This window comes from Lithobates pipiens, unplaced genomic scaffold, assembly GCF_037356315.1.
Source record: "Lithobates pipiens isolate NorthernLeopardFrog02 unplaced genomic scaffold, aLitPip1_a1.2 Scaffold_16, whole genome shotgun sequence".
NCBI classification, from domain to species: domain Eukaryota; kingdom Metazoa; phylum Chordata; class Amphibia; order Anura; family Ranidae; genus Lithobates; species Lithobates pipiens.
Genome location: NW_027507748.1, coordinates 122,094,300 through 122,108,388, shown reverse-complemented (window position 1 = coordinate 122,108,388; position 14,089 = coordinate 122,094,300). Strand labels below are relative to the sequence as shown.

General features: G+C 38.5%; 1 protein-coding gene across 3 annotated transcripts in view; it reads right to left on the bottom strand.

Annotated features, from left to right (window-relative positions):
* SEZ6 (seizure related 6 homolog) overlaps positions 1 to 14,089 on the bottom strand; it is a 916,788-nt gene that overhangs the window by 459,896 nt on the left and 442,803 nt on the right. For all 3 annotated transcript variants that reach the window (XM_077480389.1, XM_077480390.1, XM_077480392.1), the window contains exons 2-3: positions 8,229 to 9,014; positions 4,882 to 5,015 (exon numbers count right to left, since the gene is read on the bottom strand). In XM_077480389.1, coding sequence (XP_077336515.1) covers positions 4,882 to 5,015; positions 8,229 to 9,014 — 920 coding nt within the window. The remainder of the gene's footprint in view (positions 1 to 4,881; positions 5,016 to 8,228; positions 9,015 to 14,089) is intronic.

The following is a 14,089-nucleotide window of genomic DNA, read 5'->3' as shown; positions in this document are numbered from 1 at the left end:
ATCACCCCTGCAGTTTTTATTTTTTGCGCTATAAACAAAAAAAGAGCAACAATTTTGAAAGAAAACTCATATTTTTTACTTTTTGCTATAATAAATATCCCCCAAAAATATATAAAACAACATTTTTTTTCCTCAGTTTAGGCCGATACGTATTCTTCTACATATTTTTGGTAAAAAAAATTGCAATAAGCGATTATTGATTGGTTTGTGCAAAATTGATAGCGTTTACAAAATAGGGGATAGTTTTATGGCATTTTTATTAATAATTTTTTTTATACTAGTAATGGCGGTGATCAGCGATTTTTATTGTGACTGCGACATTATGGCGGACACATCGGACATTTTTGACACATTTTTGGGACCATTGTCATTTATACAGCAATCAGTGCTATACAAATGCACTGATTCCTGTGTAAATGACACTGGCAGTGAAGAGGTTAACCAGGAAGTGGCAGTGTAGGGGTTAAGTGTGTCCTAGGGGTGTGTTACTAACTGTGGGGGGCTGGGCTGTGTGTTAGTGAACACTGATCTCTGCTCCAATCACAGGGAGCAGAGATCAGTGTCACTTGTTGCTAGACAGAACGGGGAGATGCTGTTTACATCGGCATCTCCCCGTTCAGACTCCCCGCGAGACGATCGCGGGTATCCCCGCGGCGATCGAGTCCGCTGGACCCGCGATCTGACTCACGGTGGTCCCGACCGGCACACGCATGCGCCGCCGGCAGCGCACACGTGATGGCAGGGTGGCAATTTCAAATGGACATACCTGTACGCCAGTTTGCCTGCCCATGCCATTCTGCCGATGTACAGCGTCGCGCGCCAGTCGGGAAGTGGTTAAACTTTGATCATAAAACCTAGAACTTGATTGGTTAATATGCACAGCTGCATCAGATTCTGTGTGTACCGGTTTTAGTAAATCTCTCCTATTATGTAGCAATATGCAAATTGTTATTACACATATTGGAAATGCCTTCATGAACGCTAATACTGCTATTCATAAGCATTCATAATGTTAATACTATACATTTTTAAAATAGATTTTAGTTCCTGCTCTAGTATGCACAGTAATTTAGAACTTCAGGTAACTGCCTCTAATTGTATGTTATAAAGCCTGTGCATGTCTGTGTGTGACCTACATGCTTTGTTGTTTTGCACTTGCCAATCTCTAATTAATCAGCAGGCTATGAACACCAGCTGGAACAAGGTGGGATGGATTGTTAGAGTGACTACCAAATCCTGTCACATGGTGATGCAGCCCACTACTGTATTATTGAAGTGACAGAATGCCAGCGGTGCCAACATAAGACTTTAATTACAGACTTCCTTTATTCACAAAAAGTCCCTTTTAATGCTTGATGTTCAGTTCCACTGCAAAACTTTATTTTAACCTGCCCAGAACATTTTAGACCTTTTGTGTATAAATTTATCTATCTATCTATCTATCTATCTATCTATCTATCTGATAGATATTTTATATCATTAAAGTGGTTGTAAAGCCTTAAAGCGGGAGTAAACCCTCTGACGTTTTTTTTATGACATGCAAGGGAAAAGGCATAATGAGCTAGTATGCACCGCATACTAGCTCACTATGAAATACTTACCTTAGAACGAGACCCCGACATCCCTGACCGATCCACGCCGAGGGAGCTGACATGTTCCCTTGGCGTGTCTTTCCGGGTATGTTATTATTATATTGTTATTCCCGTGCAAGCACGCGGGAGATTTCTTTCCGGCAGGGTGTGGCGTCTGGCGGACTTTCAGCCAAGAATTCCCTGTGCGCATGCGCCGCTGCAGTCAGCGGCACATTGCGAGGGGAATATCTCCTAAACCATATAGGTTTAGGAGATTTTTTTTTACCTGCAGGTAAGCCTTATTATAGGCTTACCTGTAGGTAAAAGTTATAAAAAAGACTATACATCCGCTTTAGGATCTTTCACCTTAATACATTCTATGCATTACGGTGAAAAGCCTTCTGTGCTGCAGCTCCCACCCCAGACCCCCCTTTTTTCTTACCTGTACCCGATTTGATCCAGCGATGTGCACGAGCACAGCAGCTCCAGCCACTATTGTTCTCCTCATTAAACAGATTGATAGCAGCGGGAGCCATTGGTCAATCAAAAGCTGTGACATTGGAGCGGGGGGCAGAGTCCAGCTGTCTGTGTCAATGGGCGCAACAGCGGGGACTCGGAAACAAGCCCGTAGGGGTGTCCCCACAGAAAGCCGCTTTCTAAAGATGACCCATTGTCCCGGCAGGGGACCCCAGAAGAAGAGGATCGGGGCTGCTCTGTGCAAAATCATTGCGCAAAGCAGGTAAGTATGGGCATTCTTGTTATTTTTTTATAATCAAACGTTTACAACCACTTTAAGAACTCATCAGGGAAGCAGGATAAAAAATGTATTTCCTGGGGGCTAAGGAAATTGGACAGAACTATGAAACTGTTGTGGGTATATCTCAAAAATAGAAAATTATATATAATGAAGAAGAAATCACCTGAATGTTGATCCCAGAAACCCTTGTCACATTCCAAAATACAGAAATTTGGAACAGATGCCCCAGGGATTGTGCAGGCAGGGGTAAAGAGTATAGGGATAGCTAAAAGAGTACCATAGTATATAAAAAAAATACAAATTTTATTGAGTACAAATATACAATTATTATAAAAATAGCACACATAAAAACAATAAGTTAATAATAAATTAGCAACTGGTTATACAGCTGCTAATTTTTGGAACACCCGCATACTCCAGACATGAAGTCAATTGGGGAGTGTGATCACAATCCCAACATGTTTTGGAAAAAATGGGAGGAGGGGGGACATGCATATTCATTTCCTTCCTCAGGGGTTAAATAGAAGCAGGCTGTTATATTTATATTAACTCCCCTGGCGGTGTTCCCGAGTCTGACTCGGGGTGGAAGTTTTATACCAAAAGTGGTAACCCCGAGCCAGACTCGGGACCGCATCGCTGTATGCAGGAGGAGGTTTACTTACCTTCTCCCTCGGATCCAGCGATGTCCCCCCCACTGTACGAGCGGCTTGTCCTCCGCTCGATTCATCACGGAGCCGATCTCTGTTCCCTGCGAGCGTTGTGACGCACAGGGACAGAGAACAGCGCCAAATTCAAAAAGTGAAACACACACATTACATACAGTATAATGCAGGGGTGTCCAAACTACGGCCCTCCAGTTGTTCAGGAACTACAATCCCCATCATGCCTAGTCATGTCTTTGAATGTCAGAGTTTTACAATGCCTCATGGGATGTGTAGTTCTGCAACAGCTGGAGGGCCGTAGTTTGGACACCCCTGGTATAATGTAATCTTACAGATTACATTGTTGTATGTAATAATTTCACATCTCCTTTGTCCCTAGTGGTCTGTCCAGTGTACTGCATGCAGTTTTATATTATAAAAACTGTTCTTTATGCCTGGAAACTGGAGATTGTCCATAGCAACCAAAACTGTCATTTTACATCATTTACATTATTTTAGACCAGCTAGAAAACAGCGATAATAAATTGGAATCACTCACAGAATTGAGGGATAGCGATTTGTGGGGAGATCCGTCATCAAATATTGAAAAGTAATGACAGTGACAATTCTGCAACTGAGCAAATTTCTGTGTTTTTGATTTGATTACATTATTGAATAATTTTTATTATTGTTATATTATTATTTGGTATAATTATTTATAGTTATTTATTATATTATAATTTATGATTTCATTTTTCAAACGTTATCATACCCGGGATGTCTGCTAGACTCTGGTTTGGACAGATTTAAGTGAGTTAGTCCTAAGAATTACAGGCCTACAATATAAAACTCAAAATTTTCATGCAAAATAATTGTACCGCTTTCAACACCTAAAATCCAAAATAATCATACCGCCAGGGAGGTTAAAGAATATAATTTTCTAAGTGTATGAGCAACATATATAAAAAAAAAAACAATATAAAAAAATATATAAAAACAACTTTAATAACTCATCAGGGAAGCAGGATAAAAAAAATATTTCCTGGGGTCTAAGGAAATTGGACAGAGCTATAAAATTGTTGTGGGTATATCTCACAAATAGAACTTCTAAGGCAGGGGTAGGTGACCACGGCCCTCCAGCTGCAACTCCCATCATGCCTCTGCTTCTAGGAGTTATGCCTGTGATTGAGTCTTGCAATGTCTCATGGGACTTGCAATTTCACCACAGCTGGAGGGTCGAGGTAGCCTACTCCTGATCTAAGGGATATTAGAAGCAACATATGATTCAACTTGCTAGAGTTCATGTAAAAATAAGGTTGAGAATCCATTTAAAGCTGATCTCCCCACACCATTATGATGTGGACAACCAAAAAAAAAAAAAAAAGTAAAATTACCTTTAGCCCAGAGATCGTCTTTTGATCCATTATCTGAAGAGTCCATACAGTGAGCTACCAATGCCAATATTTTTCCCCAAAGGTTATGCAACAGTGTCACAAATATAAATTGTTTCAAAATTGTACATTATAGCATATATGACAGACTCTCCACCCTTTAAGCAATTTGTTATTCATCCAATATGTACTAAAGCTTAGCAAGCCTTTGAGCTCATATAGACTGCTTGTCGGTGGCTCTGTGTGTCAGTACAGCTCTGTTCCTCCCGGCAATATCAGTATCTTACTATTTCTATGTATCCAACTGTATGTGCTTGCATAGGACAAACTGAAATGATGTATTGAAGCAATACGAGCCCATGCTTATATATACTGTATACCATGCTAGGTAACATTACATAATGTGGAAATTGAAAAAAAATACTTATTTTGTTTTAAAACATATTTGTCGCTGATTGTATTAATATGTCAGCTCATTAGGTTATGTTTATTTTGCTCTTTAAATCTTGTATCAAACTTACTTTAATTTCAACTCCATATCCAGAATATACATAGACTGTGTAGCTGCAGTCCAATCCAGTATTATACTGATAATTTCTGTGCACAGGGGACAGAAGAACACCCTCGGTAGCAGTAAAATTTTTACTACACGGTTCTGTAAAAGAGAAAAACAGACACTGAGTTACAAGACATAGCGCTCATGACCACATTAAATAGAGAAGCTCTGGCCCTCTACCAAACAGGAAATATATGAAAATGAGATTATATAAGGACAGTGCTAGGACCCTAAAAGAACCCAGGCACCCTTGGGAACTCCCATGTTATGGAGAATCAGTTAATATAGCTTATACACTGTTCTGTTTTTCCTATTTTGTCTCTTTTTTTGTTCTTTTGCTTTCTTTCCATTTTGTTTCTATTAGTGCCTCCTTCCCTCCTCTAAGGAGTAATGTTCCCCTCTAGGGTATCTACCTGTTGGTTGGCCTGTTGTACCAGACAGGAATATACTAATACACTTTCTATGCAATGCAAGAGGTAGAATAGCACACAAGGAGGTCTGTGTATCTGAAATTAAAATGTTTACCTTTCAAGCTATGACCACATAGGCACAAGTAGTTGGCGCTATGACTTCTCTTAGGCAAGAGTAACTTCAGGCCTGAGCTCCACTTGGCTATAGACTCAACAGTTAGGGCCTAACAAAAACTTCAATCTATTTAATCTTCAGACTACCAGGTGATGAAGAGATGTGCCTATTGATATGCAGTAAGGAAAAATACGATAGGTTCAGGCAGCGTAGGTTGGAGAGAACAATATACCATATCAGGAGGCAAGACCATGCAAGAGGCAGACAAATAAATAGGAATATGCATGATGCAAAAAAAAAACTACTTGGTGGGGCTAAAGAAGTGTAGAGTACTGCATTAAGCTCCTCTTGGTTTCACACATCCTACCAGGATGGCAACACCTAAAATCAAAACCTGCAGGCTAGGAGGCAATAGTAAGTGTCAGTTTAGTGCAGCTTTAATGCTACATAGTGCTTGGAACTCTTTAAAGAATTGGAACTTTCTTTGTTTTATGCTGTAAGTGTCATTTAATATCTCATAATGGAGGTATACCAGTAAAGCTCTGCTCAAGGCATCAAAAATAAAAGAAACACGGGACATTTACAGTCTGCCTCAATCACTATGAGCATAAACATAGCAAAGGTTTTAAAATTGCCCATCTAAGCACCCTAACTAGGTGTCATGAGAAAGTGTGGGTTGCATAAAGGTTGCAGGTCGGTTGCTTTGAATAGCCTTGCTGTTTGTAGTAACAATTAGGCTTCATGTACATTAGCAGCTAGAAAAAAACTTGAGTTTAGGAGCTTTTGGCGTTTTTTTTTGCCAAAGCTCCTAAATTCAACTCCACAAAAGCCTATGTGCCAATGTACACATAGCTTTTAGCAGAGTTTAGGAGCTGCCTTGATTAGAGGAGCTTCAACCTCCCTCTTCTAAATTCAGAAGAATCACATTCAGGATAGGAACATTTTGACCGTTGTCCGCAAATTGCGGCAAGATTGAAGTAAAATTGTGGCATGATTTTGTTGTGTTTTACCTTTTCCTGCGACTGGCAGTCAAAGTAGGGTAGGTGTACATTAAACCTGAAGTGGCAGAAGCAATTTGCAAGTGCATTCCAGATGCCACTGGCTGCTTTTAAAAACCTTGCTGTTTGCACTCACAATATTGAGACTGACGCATGCTGTGCAAGCTACATATGTCATTCTTCTGGAGTTAAACATGTCTACAAGCAGTGAGCATCATGGGCTGTGGTGCACTAGACATGTGCAGAATGAAAAAAATTGTTTTGTTTTGATTTGATTCAGTATTTACATACATTTGTTTAGTTAAATTTGTTTAATTAGTTTAATTCATTTTCAGAATTTGTTTTGTTTATTTGTATTCTAATCGATTTAAACTTTATCCAGTTCTATTCAAATTTGAATCTAATTCTATTCAACTTGCAATCAAATCGAATTCCATTCAAAATCAAATTAATTTTATTCGAAATTCAAATTTTGGAAGATGGCTATAGTCTTTTTATTCCATTCAATTCTATTGTTTTTTCTATTCTATTTTTTTATTTTCTATTCTCTTCTTTTCTATAAAATTCAATTTTATTCAAATTTTAATTTATTTTCTCTCTAAATTCAAATCTATTCTATTCGAAATTTGAATTTATTCTATTAGAATGTCAGAAAACAGTTATGTTGTTATATTCTTTGGATTTTATTCTATTATATTCTATTTTTTATTCTTTCTGTTCTATTCAAATTTGAATTTATTTTATTAAAAATTTGAATTTCAGAAGATGGTTATATTCTTTTCATTTTTTCTATTCTATTTTTTATTCTATTATATTCCTTTATTTTCTATTCTATTTTATTTTATTGTATTCAGTTTTTTTTTCTATTCTATTTTGTTCTGTTTTACCCTATTCTTTTATTTTCTATTCTTTCCCTTTTTTCTATTCTATTTTTTCTATTCTTTTCTTTTCTATTCAAGTCATTTTTACTCTTTTCTATTCTAATTTTTTATTTTCTATTCTATTTTATTCTCTTCGGAAATTGAAATGTGATTATAAAACTATTCAAATTCGATTAGAAATCTATTTGAATTAGATTAGAAAACTATTCAAATTCAATTAGAAAAACGATTTGAATTCAAATTTCATCCTAAATTTTGACTTATTATTTTAGAATAGTTTAAAATCATTACTATTCTAATTCAGAAATTCGGATATATCAGAATTTCCAAATAGCAAAAAATACATTAGAATTTCAATTCAGAATGAAACAAACATTTATAATTTTTGGCATCTTCTAACTATACAGTATAAGTGTTCCCAAATTACACTGCTTTCAGAGTTTGGACAGCCATATTTTTTGTTTGTATTGCACATAATCTCCTAAGCCAATACCTAGCATACTTCCCTTATAATTATATGTATAGCCAAGTTTTTTATTTTAGAAAAGAGGAGTAGATCCCTGTCACTATTTTATGGTTATCGTCTGTGCTCCTGCTAGGTAGGTTCATCCTCTTTATTTGAAACTTATGGAAGATCCAACATTTTTTAATTATCAACAAAACAAGAGCTGAGGATACATTTTCCAGTGGCTGTGACCACTACCTAAGAGGGGAATTTCATTTACTTTCCATATACTTCCTCTCACTTCCTGCTGTGTCTCTGGATCAGAATGTCAAGGAAATATCCCCAGCGAAAGACAGACAGCAAAAAATACACTTTTATCTGCTCCCTACTCTTTTCAAGATTTAAAAAATAGTTTTGGCTATACGTACACACAGGGAGTAAATGTCCACAATATCACAGTTACCTGGTGCTGGCACAGTTGTGGTCACAGTTGTAGTAATAATGGTACTTGTAGTGGTTTCTTCTTCCTCTTCAAATGCGGTGACTGGAGATGGTGATGTGTTGGAAGAAATCTCCTTTCTATCTGGAATGTTTGCATGTTTTGGAGTTCTGTAAGTGCTTTTACTAATTCCAGAAGTAGCAGATGAAACACTGTCCTTAACAGCAAATGAGGAACTAGTGTGAGTGACAGATGGCAGCTCTATATGGCTTACATCTTGTTGGAGACCATAATCAACCTTACTCTTATCAGTCTGAAGTATAAAATGAGCATCAGAGGTTGGTAAAGAATCTTCTACTGGTACCAATGACACAGTTTCCAATACAACACCAAAGCCTTTTTGATTTTCAGTAACAACAGATGTAGTGTCCATTATCATTGTGGATGGCGTAAGTGGCATTGTGGGTGTAGAGAAATCCGCATGGAACATTGGAACATTGTCCTGATGAGCCAGGTTAACTCTTGTTTTGCGTTCTGATAATTTATCATTTAACTCACTATTGTCCTGTGATTGTTTGGTCCTAGTAAAGTATGGCGGTAGGTGCCGGAAGTCCTTTTTCATGATACTTTCATGGAGAATTCCTTCCAGTAGAGGGTGGTGGTTCAAAAATGTCATAGTAGGTGCTGTTGTGATAAAAGGTACCTCTCCTTCTAGATCTCCAACAACTGTAGTGGAGGTTGGGCCTTGTTTTGTATTCCAGCTTCCAGTTACCTTGTTGTCAATTCCATTTATTACTGCGGTAATCAAGCCTAAACAAAAGACAAAAGCAATTAATTATATTTTGTTGGAAAAAAACAACTTTCCTACAATTAAATAACTAACATTTGGAACACAATACTAATTTTTCACCTTTAATTCTCAAAGTATGTAGAGAGTAGAGATGCACCGAAATTTTGGCCGCCAAAACATTTCAGGAATTTCAGCCAAAAATAGTGTTGTCAGCATTCAGCCATGGTGCGGATAATTTGTGGATTTGTGGTGATTTTGTCATAGTTTTACCACAATTCTGGGCTGATTTTACCATGTTGTGCTTATGGGGTTTTTCATAGGTCATGTGACTCAAAAACTACATCAAATACATAATACTGGGGCGTTAATGATGCATTCTTGCTGAGTTTTTAATGCATTTGAACTGGGAGGTGTGTTTTTTTGGGCTTTTTTTTTAACTGACCAAAAATGCAGCAAGCAGGATTTTTAACACTACAATGGAATCACAACGGACCAGTGTGATACATAGAATTTAAACATACATAGAATTTAAAGGGATACATTTTTCTTAAATTTTCCTGTTCTAAAAGGGCCAATAGTGGCCGACGATCAGTTCATATTAATTTAAATTGATGATATTAATTAAAAAGTCGACTATAATACAATTCTATATAAAAATATAACTATCTTTTAAAAGCTGTAATTTTCGGTTTCGGTTTTCGACCAAGTGCATCCTGCATTTTTGGTTTCGGCACCAAAATTTCCATTTGTAGAGAGGGATAAAACGTCTGCATTCAGTAAACTAATTGCTAACTACTTTATCTTTAAGGCATTGCAAATAATGGAAAAACTGAATTTTTTAAGTTTCCTGTAGCAAGATTTCCTAGTTCAGATATTTCTTCTGTTAACCCAAATATAAGTAACTTGTAATCACCGACATTTGACCCAAGATGAATTCCTGTTCTGCAGCAAAGCTATTTCTGACCTTTTTCAAGGCCACATTTCTTTAAAAATAAAGAGAGTGCTTCTTTTAGTTTCACTTTCTGAGCCTGAAGGATGAAAGAAAAGTTCATCTAGACCTGACCCCAATCAAGGCGAAAGAGAAAAATCTATTTCCAGTAGCTGCAACTCGCATAAAAAAACTGAAGGGATCAATGTAGCTAGTGGGAAAAATGCCAGCATAAGATGTCTGGAGCATATGTGATTTCTTTATCTATGTGGGTACAAGGGGCCTGACAGTCTACTGAGATGAGCATTGAGTATCATGCCCGCAGTGAAGGACAGCCAGAATCAGCCATAGTGGCCAAAAAGTTGTATCCACATTTCAAGTGTTTACTGAACTATTTCTATTTTCTGAAGAGAAATGTGCTTGGAGCGGAACAGGTCCCCTGCTCTGACCTTACGTTTTGCTGGAAAATATTATATTTGATTTGATATTTCTTTGTAAAACTACATCTCGGTTAATGGGGAACTGTTGAAAGTATTTTAGTTTTTTTATGGAGCTTGTTCAGCTTAGTGGGTGAGAAGAAAACTAACAAAAGAAAATGTCACCTTGACCATTCAGGACAAAGTTACAATCTTTTTCTTGATAGGGCAATGCCTCCCATTGATATGCAACTTCTCCGTGATTCCTTGCCTCACCGTTCAGCTGTGGGAGTGCTGAGTGTAAACCCTGTGTAAACTCTGTTGTGTACAACTGGGAGACAGAGTTGTCACTCTATAGCTGGTAGTGACAGAAAACAAAGACCTTCCCAGCTGGGTCATCTTGTATTATTTTTTAATAAAAATTGCATATTTAAAAAAGTACACTTTTTTAAAAATGGCATTAAAGCAGTTGTAAACCCATTGTACAAAAAAAAAAAAAAAACTAACACCTGCAAGACATAGGCATAATGAGCTAGTATGTGCAGCATACCAGCTCATTGTGTAATACTCACCTGAACATCACTCCCAGGGGTTACTTCTGGGTATTGCGGCTCTGGTGCTGTGATTGGCCGGAGCCACGATAACGTGCATGCGCGTGGTAGCAGCACACTCATTGAAGCAAGGGCACATACCTGCTGTTGCTTCACTTTGTGTCAGTGCGCATGTGCCGATTACGTTGGCGCATGCAAATATAGGGGATATCTCCTAAACTGTTCAAGTTTGGGAGATTTCCAACGTAGCTACAGGTAAGCCTCATTACAGGCTTACCTGTAGCACAAAGTGGTCTGTAAGGGTTTCCAACCATTTTAACATACTAAAATTCTAGTTGGTAAATACACTGATAAAACAGAGTATATGTGCTCTTCTACTTGCCAAAGGAGTTGTTCTTCTGTCAATCCATTTCTGGGATTTACCCAGCTCTGGCACAGATCACAACCTCTTCTGGCAAATCAGAAGACCTGATTTGTATCTGCTGCAGTTCAGCAATATTTACAGGCAGGGTCGTCTTTAATATTGATTGGACCCTGGGCAAAACTTTTCTTGGGGTCCCCACCATGCAATTTCACTCTCCACCTGCTCTGAGATAATACAATAAATATCAGCTAGACTTAAAATCAGTTTACTGTATCAGATCAGGCAGAAATTGTGATTGGTTGCCAGTGCTTACAGCATATCATTACTGCTTACTGACTGGTGTCTAGAGGTTACAGCGCACATTACGGCTCACTAATTCGTTTCTAGAGGTTACAACACATGACTTCTGCTTAATTGGTTGCTAGAGATTACTGTTCAGTATTTCTGCTCACTGATTGGTTGCTAGAGGTTACAGCACATCATCTTCTCACTGCAGGGGGGCATGATCTGCATATGAAAGCCACATTTATTTACATATCAATACCGTCGGCCGCAGCTATTTACTTATGAACGCCGCCACTATTTACATATAAATGCTGTTTAGTTATATGTAAACACAGGGTCTGTAGGTGAGTCATCTGTACACAACAATAAGGCAAAGCTGGGCAGCATTAGTAGCATCACTGCACACTGAGATATTGGGACACAGCACATGACTAAAACTTCAAAGGACAAGGGCATTTAAACTGGGATAGTTGGCAAGTATGAGACAGCTGATTTGGGCTCCTCAACAATGAGCTGCACCTTTTACCCTGCTTTAAAGATGGTCCTGTTTACAGGTCTCCTTCCCACCCCTACCCTGTGACTGGACAGTGAAGGGAAATGTAGCACTTTGATGGGCCCCTCTACCTGTCATTTTTCCTCTCTCATCCTATCAGTGTGCAGTCTTAGCTCTACTGCACAGGCACTGCAAGAGACTGATACAAAGTTCAGGTACTAAGGCTGCCAGGGTAAAAACAAAAATACATCTAACCACTTCAGCTCTGGAAGGCTTTTATCCCCTTTACGACCAGGCCATTTTTTCTATTTAGCACTTTTAAAGTGTAAGCCCACTCTAAAACAAAAATCCCTGCATCTACAGACATCCACGTTCTATGACTAACCTATCTAGCCCTGTAAATAAGAAATCAGTACATACATAACTTTTCTGAAGCAGTTCCGATCCAATCTCCATCAGCGCAAGCTCTGCAGAGGACACAGCCGACAACAGCTGTGAAATGAATGGGAAGTGACATCACCCATAGACTTACTATGGGCCTTCCATTGACGGACATGTCCTCTGCTCCCGCCTCCACAGCGAAGCCGTGGTTGACAGCTCAGCGCGGGATAGGGTCAGAATGGCTGCAGAAAAGGTATGTATACTGATTTCTTCTTTGCAGGGTTGGATAGGTTTGTTGCAGGGATTTTAGTTTTAGGATGGACTTTTACTTTAAACATAATAAAAAAAGGAAAAACGAATGTCTTGATAAATTTTGGCCCAAATGTATTCTGCTACATGTCTTTGCTAAAAAAAAATCCAAATAAGTGTATATTGACTGGTTTGCATGAACTATGGTATATATATATATATATATATATATATATATATATATATATACAGTGCCTTGCGAAAGTGATCGGCCCCCTTGAACTTTTCAACCTTTCCACATTTCAGGCTTCAAACATAAAGATATCAAATTTTTATTTTTTGTGAAGAATCACCAACAAGTGGGACACAATTGTGAAGTGGAATGAAATCTATTGGATTTTTGAAACTTTTTTAACTAATAAAAAAATGAAAAGTGGGGCGTGCAAAATTATTCGGCCCCCTTGCGTTAATACTTTGTAGAGCCACCTTTTGCTGCGATTACAGCTGCAAGTCGCTTGGGGTATGTCTCTATCAGTTTTGCACATCGAGAGACTGAAATTCTTGCCCATTCTTCCTTGCAAAACAGCTCGAGCTCAGTGAGGTTGGATGGAGAGCGTTTGTGAACAGCAGTTTTCAGCTCTTTCCACAGATTCTCGATTGGATTCAGGTCTGGACTTTGACTTGGCCATTCTAACACCTGGATACGTTTATTTGTGAACCATTCTTTTGTAGATTTTGCTGTATGTTTGGGATCATTGTCTTGTTGGAAGATAAATCTCCATCCCAGTTTCAGGTCTTTTGCAGACTCCAACAGGTTTTCATCCAGAATGGTCCTGTATTTGGCTGCATCCATCTTCCCCTCAATTTTAACCATCTTCCCTGTCCCTGCTGAAGAAAAGCAGGCCCAAACCATGATGCTGCCACCACCATGTTTGACAGTGGGGATGGTGTGTTGAGGGTGATGAGTTGTGTTGCTTTTACGCCAAACATATCGTTTTGCATTGTGGGCAAAAAGTTAGATTTTGGTTTCATCTGACCAGAGCACCTTCTTCCACATGTTTGGTGTGTCTCCCAGGTGGCTTGTGGCAAACTTTAGACGAGACTTTTTATGGATATCTTTGAGAAATGGCTTTCTTCTTGCCACTCTTCCATAAAGGCCAGATTTGTGCAGTGTATGACTGATTGTTGTCCTATGGACAGACTCTCCCACCTCAGCTGTAGTTCTCTGCAGTTCATCCAGAGTGATCATGGGCCTCTTGTCTGCATCTCTGATCAGTCTTCTCCTTGTCTGAGTTGAAAGTTTAGAGGGCAGGTCTTGGTAGATTTGCAGTGGTCTGATACCCCTTCCATTTCAAAATGATCGCTTGCACAGTGCTCCTTGGGATGTTTAAAGCTTGGGAAATCTTTTTGTATCCAAATCCGGCTTTA